The 13271-nt window shown below is 33.9% G+C and overlaps 1 protein-coding gene across 1 annotated transcript in view; it reads left to right on the top strand.

The window, feature by feature from the left end:
- The first annotated feature begins 5223 nt into the window (after positions 1-5223).
- Positions 5224-13271, top strand: part of hook1 (hook microtubule-tethering protein 1) — a 29026-nt gene continuing 20978 nt past the window's right edge. The window contains exons 1-8 of the mRNA XM_056481209.1: positions 5224-5370; positions 7580-7665; positions 10231-10303; positions 10411-10461; positions 11669-11801; positions 11934-12001; positions 12090-12152; positions 12236-12319. Of these exons, the coding sequence (XP_056337184.1) occupies positions 5326-5370; positions 7580-7665; positions 10231-10303; positions 10411-10461; positions 11669-11801; positions 11934-12001; positions 12090-12152; positions 12236-12319 (603 nt within the window). The 5' untranslated portion in view covers positions 5224-5325. The remainder of the gene's footprint in view (positions 5371-7579; positions 7666-10230; positions 10304-10410; positions 10462-11668; positions 11802-11933; positions 12002-12089; positions 12153-12235; positions 12320-13271) is intronic.

Below are 13271 nucleotides of genomic sequence, written 5' to 3' on the forward strand. Positions count from 1 at the left end.
ATATGTGCGTAATGAAGCTAGGGTTCGTCCTCAATGTTGTATTTTTGTCATGTGACCACTATAGACACAGATTGAGAGTCTCCTCCTAGTTTAAGTAGGTTAGGTGTCTGGTTGACCTGTCAATGGTTTACCCTAAGTTTACACAATCTAAGATGCTGTCCCATATGGATCACCAAAGAAAGGCGTTTGTCTGAGACGATCATTAAGTCAAAATAAAACTACAGCTGCTTTAATACTATACACCTTAATACATACATTTAATAATTTAGCAGACACTTGTGAATTACAAATGAGGATAAAAGAAGATCAAATCCTCAGAGAGCAGCAAGTTTAAGTTATTTAGCAGGTTTTTATTATTATTGTTATTGATGTGTTACATGTAGAGGCAAAGAATACAAATTAAGTAACCACTTGGGTCACTTAATAAAATAAAAACATATTTTTGCTGCTTGTTCTACTTATTTAAAATGAGCTGAATCAACAATTATTTAGTATTTTTTGACAGGGTAATTGTTTTATGTTCAATCCACTTAAATTTGTAAAAAGCATTAAGTTAACTTAATTGATTTGTGTTGGTACAACGTGAGTGTGAAACCTTGCATTTTTTACAGTGTTGTTAGTTTTTCTGGATTTATGAGTTAAATATATGCAAGTAAAACTTAATTGTTGTTTTATTCTGCAAACTACTGATGATATTTTTTTCGAAATGTAACAAAAAAGTAACTTAAAGCATTTTCATCTGTGTAAAGGCGTCGAATTTTAGATTAACTGCGGCATTTAAGGCTGTATTAGCATCCATAATGTCTTGATTGTTAGGAGAAGTTGTGCCACCTTTATTGGCGGCTTGCCTCAGCTCCTCTGGGTGGGCAGCTTTGCCGTGGTTGTCGTCGATCTCTTCTTGTAATCTGCTTTCTCTTTTCGAGTTTTTTGGCATTATCAAGGCTTAATGTGTTCTTGAATCTCTTGAGAACACTTTTGAATTAATAATTAAATCTGAGGTTCAATTATTTTAAATTATTTGGAGGATTGTTGGAGCTTAGACGCAGCCTTCATCATGCCCCCCGGAACTAAAGTCAACTTAAAGCATTTTTCATAAAATGTTTACTTGTTTATATAAATTTTTAGACAACACATTCCAATATTTTAACTTTAGAATAATTAACATGTTGGGATAACTTAGATTTTTACTCACAAGAAATGGAAACATTTTCATTTTATTTTCTGAAAAAAGAAATGCTCTAAAGCACTATATATATATATATATATATATATATATATATATATATATATATATATATAGTTGAAGTCAGAATTATTAGCCCCCCTTTGAAATTTTTTTCTTTTTTAAAATGTTTTCCTGATAATATTTTTTTCTTCTGGAGAAAGTCTTATTTGTTTTATTTCAGCTAGAATAAAAGCAGTTTTTAATTTTTTATAACCATTTTAAGGTCCAAATTATTAGCCCCTTTAAGCTATATATTTTTTCAATAGTCTACAGAACAAACCATCATTATACAATAACTTGCCTAATTACCCTAACCTGCCTATTTAACCTAATTAACCTAGTTAAGACTTTAAATGTCACTAAGCTGTACAGAAGTGTCTTAATATCTAGTAAAATATTATTTACTGTCATCAAGGCAAAGATAAAATATATCAGTTATTAGAAATGAATTATTAAAGCTATTATTTTTAGAAACGTGTTGGAAAAAACTTCTCTCTGTTAAAAAGAAATTGGGGAAAAAAAAGAGGGAGCTAATAATTTAGGGGGCTTATAATTCTGACTACAACTGTGTGTATATATATATATATATATATATATATATATATATATATATATATATATATATATATATATATATATATATATATATATATATATATATATATATATATATATATATATATATATATATATATATATATATATTAAATTAGTCAAAATGATCACATCCCATCATTAAAGAATAAAACAAATATCAAACTTATACAGTACCTAATAAATACAAAGAAAGAGTGAATTTTCTTAACTTTTTCCTTGTGTGTTATGTAACTTTTTCCTGTATGTTAACCCACCAAATCTGCAGAGTGCTTGAGTGTTATTTATTTACATGCTTCTTAAAGAAATTTATTCTCAATTGATGAGATTAACTCATGCAACTTAGTTACCCCACTTCCAAATTGGCTTCATACCACATCCGTGTATTTGCATGGCTAAAAATTTCTCAAGCTAATATTTACATTTCTCGTTTTTGCCTAAACCGCAAGGTCACAGTGGCTGAAAATAGCAACAGCTGAAGGCATATAGGGGTGGGTTGAAAGCCCAGATCAGAAACTGAAGGCTGTCGTGGTTTAAAGTCCAGTGTCATGTCATTCAAGCATTACAACTACCACCTTAAAAGGCTGTCCCATATATATCATGTCTAACAGGAATGAAGCTGTCTTATTTCTGAGTTGAAGCGAGTTGAAGTGAGTTGTTTTAATGTGGCCAGATTTTTGGCATTTCTGCTGGAATGAATCTAGGAATCAGTTAGGAAAAAGTTGAAATGTAATGCATGTTGAATTATGAAAATACAGTATTTGGAATAAAGGCACTAATGTGTGATATTTTATGAAGTAATCCCACATATGTTCATCCCATACTAGGTAAACGCATGTGACTTCACAACACAATCTTATCTCCTGTTTTTATTACAAAAAGATAATAAAGGGTTTGAGAGACGTCAATGTTTAATGTTTAACAACAGAAAACACAAATCTGTGTAAATCATCATGAAGGATCTAATCTCTTCCTTATAATGCTATATTGTTTAACATTTACATTTATTCATTTAGCAGACACTTTTATCTATAGCGACTTACAAATGAATATAATATAATAAATTATAATATAATATAATATAATATAATATAATTCATTTTGCTTCGGCTTAGTCGCTTTATTAATCAGGGGTCACACAGCGAAATGAACTGCCAACTTATTCAGCATAATTTTTACACGGCAGATGTCCTTCCAGCTGCATCCTAACACTGGGAAACATCCATAAACTCTCATTTACACTCATACACTATGAACAATTTAGCTTACCCAATTACAGTATAGCACATGTCTTTGGACTGTGAGGAAAACCAGAGCACCCGGAGGAAACCCACGCGAACGCAGTGAGAACATGCAAACTTCACACAGAAATGCCAACTGACCCAGCCGAGGCTCAAACCAGCGACCTTCTTGCTGTGAAGCAACAGCACTACCTACTGCGCCACTGCATTGCCATATTATATTATATTATATTATATTAATATTATATTATATTATATTATAAATCTTTATGTAGCTGCATGATTAATGTTGTAGCAGCAAAAAATAGTTTGTAGTTACAAGAGGAGGATTATAGACAGATTACTCAAATTTATTAGATTTACAACAATAAACCCTGAACAATTGTAATGTTTGACATTTATGGTTTAATTAAACATTACAAATATTAAATCAAGGTTTATTGTTTGTCATGGTGTGTGTTACAAAACAATATAGACAGATACCTTAAATAAACACTGAAAAAAATACATAGGCTAATGCTTTAATACTTTTTAAATATTATTATTTCGATTTTTTATTTATTTTTTGCCATGAAAAGAAAAGGTTTAATGTAAAGTAAACAAGCACTGAAAAATCGTAATGCTTTACATGGTTAATTAAAATGTCAAATTGTTAAATTCAGGTTAATGTATTTATTTATTTGTTCATAAATTTTTTACTAATTTTATTTAATTCAACAATTTGGTGTGCTTACAAAAATCTGATTTACCTAAATAAACAATGCAAAAAATAGAATGAATGACATATAGGCCTACAAATGGACTTAATGACTATAACCTTTTTTATAATGTGTGTCAAAAGGACCTAAGTTGGCCTATTTAAAACTATATTGAAAAATTTTATTGTTTACCATTAGCATGATGTGTGTTACAAAAAAATATAGTTACATAAGCACTGTTAAAATATTTATAATGCTGTAATACTTGATTTGCAAACATTAGGCTGCTGAGGTTTTTATTATAATTATTTTATTTATTTATTTTTTATTATTTATGTTAAGAAAAACATCAAATGTTGTCCAATTAGGCAACTAAACAAGCACAGACAAAAAAATATATGATGTTTTACATGGTTATTTAAAATATAAAATCATTACATTCTGATTCATGCATTGATTTATTTGTTCATTACTTAAAAATTGTGTGCTTACAAAAATACACCACTTTGTCAGATTTACCTAAATAAACATTGCAAAAAATATATTTCATGATATTTACAAGGCTAAAACGAATATAACATTTTGTAATGCGAGTTAAAAGAGCCAAATTTAACCTAAATAATCATTTAAAACTATAATGAAAAATTATATTGTTTTACATAATATATTTAGGCACAATGGCTCAGTGGTTAGCACTGTCGCCTCACAGCAAGAAGGTCGCTGGTTCGAGCATCGGGTCGGTTGGCATTTCTGTGTGGAGTTTACATGTGCTCCTTATGTTCGCGTGGCTTTCCCACAGTCCAAAGACATGTACTATAGGTGAATTGAATAAGCTAAATTGGCCGTAGTGTATGTGTGTGAATGTGAGAGTGTATAGGTGTTTCCCAGTACAGGGTTGCAGCTAAAAGAGCATCCGCTGTGTAAAACATATGCTGGATAAGTTGGTGGTTCATTCTGCTGTGGCAACCCCTGATGCATAAAGGGACTGAGCCGAAAAAAATGAATGAATTAATATATTTTAACGCAAATTAAATGTTACAATGCTGTTCTGGTGTTCTCCCTCCATTTTATATGGCTTCTTACCTGCTCCAGAATGATCATTATGCTGAAAGCTGACCATTAGCAGGATGACCAGCAACAACAACCAAATTACTGACCGCCTTTTGATGTAATGTGTAGAGTTTTATAAAACACGGTCTTTTATATTGCCTATATTCATTTACCACAGTGTGGGAAACCATAGACTGTAAAACCAAGCGATTGCAGCAAATAAGCGAGTCGCATTCAGTGCTGCTGTGCCAGTGTGTTCAGCTCTCTGCTCTGATTGGCTGACCGGTGTCCTGAACTCAAGACACCATTGGTGTTTTATTTCTTGCCGTTGCGCTCTTGATCCCATCAATCCCCCAATCCTTATCAGCGGCGTCGATTCACGAAGAGTTTACGCATCAGTTAGTGCGTAGAATCAATAGACGCGAACGCAGCGCTAGGCAAATACACTCGCAGGTGGGAAGAGGAAGCGCGTTGTTGACAGGTGGACGGAGATATTTGCCCGACACACTGAGTAGAGATGGATTTAAAGAAAACGGTGCTGTGCGAAAGCCTGATTATTTGGGTAAGACGCTGGCTTCTCTAAAGGTCAACAAAACCAGGAATTGTTCATTTATTTTCTTGTATCACCTCCAGGACGTTAGCGTTACCTGTCGCAGGTAGTCGTTTCCTTTTGGCATCATGGTGTAAAAAATACCGGAAATAAGGCGTTTATGTGTGCGCTCGTTCACGTAAGCCAAACGCGGGTTGCGGTGCATCATTAACATTAACTAATGCTCTCGTTTCTCCTTGCATCACCCGTACTGCACGTGACACCGATAATATATGTATACAAAAATGAGGAGCACAAACGAGCCTCGGAATGCGGTTAGACATGTAAACAACACGAACACTCACAGCCAACTCCCTCATCCGATTTAGACGTCTAATCAGGTTAGCTGGAGTATTTGTGGAATGTTACTTATGCAATCAGATATCCCCAGTCTCGGTTTAATATGATGTCGCCTTGATTTTTGACTGCGGTGTGTGATCGCACACGGCGCGTGCACGCGATTGTCTGCACTTGGCTCTGGTCCAGGGCTGTGTTTACATCGCGCTTGCATCAGGCCCCCTTCTGTATAGTACTCGGAAAGACTTGAAAGATGCAAAACACTGTTATCACGCCTGATTCATGCTCTCAGTCATGCTAGTGTCTCCGTGAGGCAATTTTGTTATTAATTTTGCTGGAATTAATGACAGATTCCTGCTTATAATTGTTTTACCTGAATGAATGGCGCTTTTAAGGAAAAGATTACCCAAAAATGTACATTTACTCACCATCAAGTGGTTTGAATCCTTTATGAGTTTCTTTATTCTGTTGAACACTAAATAGTTTGAAGAAAGCTGAAAACCTGTAACCATGCACTGAGTTCCATATTAGAGGGAAAAATATGCGAGTCAATGGCTGCCGGTTTCTAGCTTTCTTTAAAACATCTTCTTTTATACTCAGTAGCTGAAAGAAAATCAAAAAGATTTGGATTAATTAAAGGGTGTTTAAATGGTGACCGAATTTTTATTTTTAAGTGAACTGATCTCTTTAAATGCATAGTGAGCTAGGATTTATGCTTTAGTCAGACCTTCTCACTCATATTTGATCAGTTTATGTGTTTTGTGTCAAGTATTATAAATGTAATGACCAGGGGTTTGGGGGGGGGGGTATATTATTATAACCCTTATTTTACTAGGAAAAGCACATTTACAAGAGCGCCCTGGCCAAGATTAGACTAAAACAGACTAGGGTTTAAAAATGCAATGCTGTTCAAAGATCTTCTGGTAAATGTGACATAATCATTAACATTGTGATGGAGCTTTTTGTTAATGTTTACACCGTAGTATTCCTTTTTAGTGCGGCTTCTGTATGCTTTCAAAGTTTATTGATGTAAAAAAACACTTTTAATACATAAAATATTAAATATTTATATTAAATGGCCTATACTTTCGTTCTGCCTCATTCACATCCTTTCTAAAATAGGGGATTGAGAGGTCACGAAGCACTGATAATCAATTAAACCAGATGTGGAAATAAAATATGAAAATAAAATAAATCAGCCTTTTCGAATAAATCGCTTGAATTAATTGTTGAATGACTCATTAAGGCCAAGACTCACCTCTGGTGATTTTTATGTCATATGTATTTATTCATGACATGCCTTAACAAGCCAGGGTATCTATCTGCACTTAAAAACAATCATTTCCTTTAATTATCATTTTCGAAAAATCTATGTCAATCAACATCACTATTGTGTGATTTCTATAAAAACATAAAGATAAAGGCCTGCCCCGGAACTGTGAGCAGATTGCTCAAAACATGCTAATGAGATTGTATAGACCACGGGTGTCCAAACTCGGCCCTGGAGGGCCGGTACCCTGCATAGTTTAGCTCCAACTTCCTCCAACACACCTGCCTGGAAGTTTCTAGTATACCTAGAAAAAGCTTGATTAGCTGGTTCAGGTGTGTTTAATTGGGGTTGGAACTAAAATATGCAGGACATCGGCCCTCTAGGAGCGAGTTTGGACACCCCTGGTATAGACACTCACGCAGCAAATAGAGCAAGAAAAAGAGTGACTAATTGTCAGTAGATGGGGTTGTTACGTCAATAAAATTATTTATATTTAGAGTTTTGCTGATAACAATGCTCAAAAAACAATCTAATTAGGCACGATTGCTGACTGTAATCAATCCTTGTTTTATTGTAATTCTATCTACTGTTCCTATGTTTCATTTCTTTCTTCAGCTGCAGACATTCAAAACCGCAGCGCCCTGTAAGACTGTGGAGGATCTGACCTCAGGAGCAGCCATGTCTCAGGCTTTGCATCAGATGTGAGTGTGTCACATTTATTCACTTGCAGACAGGGTGGTAGCAGACATTTTAAAAGTAGGGGGACGGCTGTATGAGATCATACGTTCATATAATTATTATTCACCTGTTTCTAAATGGTCTGTCTCTAAAAGTGAGGGGGACAGATCCCCCCCGGTTACTACGCCCCTGCTTGCAGACTAGCTTTTGTATCTGATTTGTACAAGTCTGATATCTGATTTGTACAAGTCTGATTTGTACAAGTCTGCCTAAGTGATCAAATGTACCGGTTTTACAGATCTCAGCCTCTCCCACCTTTCTATTCTCTTCTTGTTCTGCTTAATCTCATTTGTTTTATCCAGGTCAGCATTACTGATTTATATCTCAGCCTGTCAGTGTCTAAATATTTCATGGCTTGCATTGGGTTGTTGCTCGTCCTCGGGGTCATATTACCTGAAACTGGTTTTTATCTGTATATCTTTAGTTTTTTGTTGTTTATGTGTAGTGGCTCTATTGTAAAAGTTACCAAAATTTTCAGCCTGCGAACCCCAAAATAACAGTGAATCGTGACCCCCAGGTGGTTATAAATATATAAACCTTGCACAAAACAGTGCACGCTTACCAAAAGGCCCAAGTCTATTTGTCATTTAATTTTGGAGAACACCACTCTGAGACCATCAGAAAGTGTCAGAAAGTTTTACCTGATGCCATAAAACCAATGTGCTATGTCTGACGCTATTGCTGTGTCTTTAATATAATGTAATCACCCCAGGAGTTAAAAAAAATCGAAAGGCTGATGGCTTTTAATTTTGATGTTTTTTTAATGTTTATTATTAACATGTTAACAATGTTAATATAAACTACTATTTTGTTATTCAGTAGGTTATGGATAAAATATGGTCATTCTAATAGTTTAATGAAAGGAATTAGATTTTGTCCTCATTGTCCTACCACCCCCACTTTGGGAAACCACTGTGCTCTCTTGGACACACTAAACTTGCTCATGAAAATCTACTTCGGAGAGGTTGCTCCAAAATGTCAATATTGCAATAGCAACCTAACTGTTTGTTATGGCAACTGGACATAAACAAATACATTACAAGTGGTCTTTATCTTTGTAATTTCAACTTGACGTTTCCAAGACAACATAAATCTGTCATATTGTCATGAGGCATTATAATTGTGTCAGGAATATTTTTCTGCTCGCGTTTTCAGTGCATCAAACTGTATTTGTCATTAAAATATCTCATTAAAAGTGTTATTACTCTGTCAAATATGTTTTAAGATCATCATTAATATTTAATGACATTTGATAGACAAGTTCATCTTGCATCTCTGTCGTTGAAGTCAAAACAAATATTAAGGATATTATTAATAAGGATTAATTAGGATATATTTATAATGGCTTCATGACAATTAGGGCTGCACAATGTATCGTTTCAGCATCGATATCGCAATGTGTGCATCCGCAATAGCCACATCACAAGATACAGTATGCAATGTTAAGTTGGGATTATAGTTGACCACAGGTCAAAACACATGAGGAGACACTGCAGAATTTAACCATAATAGAGTGTTTTAAGGCCTGTGACTGTGTTAGCATTTTAAAAGGGTTTAACACATTTTAATAATGCTTAATTTTATTGAATTATTTATATGATGAAAATTATGCAGTGTTATATTACATTTTATGATTTACTTTCTATGGTTAAATACTGCGAGTCTCTCCCCAGAAAACCATAAAGCACTGCTAATTTCACTTTAATATTTTGCTCCATTGTGTTTATTTATGACTGTAGATTGTTTATTACATGCATATAATAAATAATGTAAAATATATTTATGTTTCATTCTACAAAATCATCTCAGTCATTCTAATTGAATGACTTTCCTAATGAAACTATTTAAGGTATCTGGTAAAATTGTTTTTATATTTCAATGTATATAGCAGAGAAAAGAAATATCGCAATGTCAGTTTTTTTCTGCGCTAATGACCATCATGTTTATGACAGATTTATGACAAATTTTCTTGTCTAGATATCTCAAGTCAAGTCTTGACAAAGACAAAAACAGGTTGTTTATGGTATTTGTTTATGTCAAGCTGTCATAACAATGTCATTTTTACATTTAAAATACAATAACTGAGCGAATGACAAAATTTGACTTAATTACAGTTGTTATAAGCATGCATAAAATCTCATTCACATTCATGGCATATCATGGCATGATTATAAAGGTTTAATGACAGTATTATGAACACCCCTTTAAGAAAAGTGTTACCTTTTTATCTTGTTTTATGCATTATTTATTGCTGATGATGTCATTTTATTTTTACACATAACAGAATCTATAAAATGTTTGTAAATTGTATCTATTTTTGCCACAAAATAAGCTCCACAAAATAAGCACAAAGAAGCTGATATGGCATTAAACTCAAAAACTCTCATGTGTAGTGAAATTTGTCTGGAGAGTCCTAGAGTTTGACATAATTCTCTTTACATTTTACTACGATTCAAAGGGCTGATCTGAATGAAAGCAAGTGAATTAGCTAAAACTGAACTGCTCTGATCAATATATTTCAATTACAGAGATCCTTCGTGGTTCAGTGAGAGCTGGCTGACCCGCATTAAAGAGGATGTTGGAGATAATGTGAGACTCAAGGTAGATTTATTTTTTTTTGCCTTGGTGCTTCAATCTAATTTTGAGAGCATTCCCAAGTATAATGTGTTGGTCAAAGCTAACGTCTTTGTTTCTCTCTGTTTTTACAGATGAACAACCTCAAAAAGATCCTGCAGATGATTGTTGACTATTATAATGAGGTAAACGACTTGCTGAAGGTTTGGTTTATTGAAGTGGTTATATAAATGTAACCTTTTAAGATGCAGAATGGCATCAGTTAAACTTTAACTCACTAAAATTATAGTATAGATTCACACATGCTCAAAGTCACATGAATTGTAATCGTTAGACAGTTTAATTAAACTGTGTGAGCTGGAGTTGATTGTACTCTTTTAATATTTGCATTTTATTTTGAACAGAAGCAAAATATGACTTCACCTAATCAGTATCAGTCACTGCTCCGCATCCAATTTGCTAAATAAAATAAATACTCCTTTCAAATTGAAATTGCATACAGAAGAAAATGCTAACATGACCTGAATGTTTGCTGTAACAATCCCACTTAGGGCAGTTCTCAAAATAAAATTGAAGTTATTTACTGGACAAAATAATTTGTTTATTTTTGATAAATCTACACCGTTACTTATTCAGTTGCAAGTTGGTGCCAACCTGTTTTATTTTACTGTTATTTGTTTAACCGGTTGTTATCAGGGAAAAACATGTCTTGGGATGTCATGATTGACCAATCAAGTATTCCAATGAGTCGCGTAATAAATATTTGTTACATGTACTTGTGGGTTATAGAGTATATATAGTTTAAGATCATGTGGATTATTTAACCATTTATTTACGGCCTGCGCATTGCAGGTTAAATTAAGTATTTTAAGTATTTTACTTTGTCAGTAATGTTGTAATTCATTAGACATGTATAAACAGTTGCAAGGAAAAGTATGTGAGCCCTTGTCTTCATCTAAGTCTCAACAATAGAAAAACACAGACTGCTTTAACTAATACCACACAAACATTATATGTTTTCATGTTTTAATTGAACACAACATGTAAACATTCACAGGGTGACTGCAGGGTAGGAAAAGTATGTGAACTCCTAGGCTAATGACTCCTCCAACAGCTAATTGGAGTCAGGAGTCAGCCAAACTGTCCTGTCAATGTGATTACATTGTATGTGTTGGTTAATGCTGCCCTGTCCTATAAAAAATACACACCAGTTTTGACTTTGCTGTCCTCAAGAAGCATTGCCTGATGTGAACAATAAAAACAAGAAAACATATAATATTTGTGTGGGATTGGTTTAAGCAGACTGTGTTTTTCTATTATTGTGAGTTTGTTTTTTAAGATGCTGGTTTGCTTAATGAAACGCTGCATGTATTATGATGACCATGTGTTCAGGTTTTGGCTCAGCAGATGTCAGATTTCCCTCTGCCTGATCTGTTGCGGGTAGTAGAGCAGTCAGATCAGGTTGAGTTGGGACGCCTCCTGCAGCTCATCCTCGGCTGTGCAGTCAAATGCGACAGGAAACAAGGTAAATTTAGCCAGAATTTACTCTCAACCACTTGAGATTTTCAAAGCTGTTATTCTTTTACTTTTTAATATAATATGTCATCATTTTATTCTGTATGTATTCACTTAAACACTGCAATATTTGTTTGTACAGAATATATCCAGATAATTATGACCTTGGAGGAATCTGTACAGCATGTGGTGATGACTGCCATTCAGGAGGTCAGAGAAAATTCCATATTTTTTGTGGTCATATGTTGTCTTTCATATAGAATGAAAATCAATTCTAATGTGTCTGTATTAATTCTAGCTTATGAGCAAGGAGTCTGTGACTCAGTTAGGAGCAGAACCTACTGGAGACACTGATCAGCAAGTATGAAATGCAGACATATTACATCATCAGCTTGATATTGTCCATAAATATAGTATTTTAATAGTCAGCATTTTTTTTCATAGTTAAAGAAAGCCTTGGAGGATCTGACTGAAGTCATGGCAGAGAAAGAGGAGTTAGCACAGCGCTGTCAGGAGCTCGACATGCAGGTGAGATAAAAGCCAAAATATGATATGGATGTTGAGTTATGTTTACATATTTCTTTGTTTCTAGATTGTGTCACATTTTTGAGAATTTCAAATGTGCTGCAACTATTATAAAGCAGCTTAACTATATAAAGCAAGTAAAATGTGCAAAGTGTGCACACATTCGGACCAAATCTGGGGGACATAATTTTGTGATGTTAATTAATTTCCAACACGATAGTTTCAGATTTAGCCCAGTGCAGCATATAGAATATAGAAACATAATACAGAAAATGACTAAATGGCACATTACAGATTGTTTCAAAGCAGCTTTTCAATAATAATCTAAAAAATGTACAGTAAAAATATAGCAAAATCCATCAGTTATGAAATGACCTCACTTTCAGTTACAAACAGAAGTATATGGTGTCATTATTCATGTCATTTCAGATTTAAGGTGGATTCAGTTCAACTCAGTAACATGTCAGTTATAAAACAATCACAGTTTTTTCAGACAGTATTAATACTTTCATTGCAGCTTTCAATAGCACTGAATCCAAAATAGCTCATACTTATATACAGAAACAGGATTGAACTATTCATGTGCTAATTTAATATCTGTCTCCTTAGAAAATGAAATATCCAGAGACAGCAGGAGGTTTAGTGTCTCTGTTTGCAGAACATTGTATGTTTGGGCTCAGTGAGCAGCATTTTGGATTTCTGCTGTTCTGTTTGTTCACCTTCATGGATGAACAGATTTTGCCTGTGTGTGTGTGTGTGTGTGTGTGCGTGCGTGCGTGCGTGCGTGTGTGTGTTCAAAGGCTGGTTTGTTTTTAGGTTTTACAAAGAGTTTAAGTAATCTGTAATGTACAGTATTTCCATTGAATGTTTAAGTATATTTTATATTTTGGCATTTGTGGCAGTAAACATTTTTACATGTCAATTTGTCTACGCCCATACATGGGATAGAAATTCA

Source organism: Danio aesculapii, chromosome 20 (assembly GCF_903798145.1).
Source record: "Danio aesculapii chromosome 20, fDanAes4.1, whole genome shotgun sequence".
Lineage (NCBI taxonomy): Eukaryota > Metazoa > Chordata > Actinopteri > Cypriniformes > Danionidae > Danio > Danio aesculapii.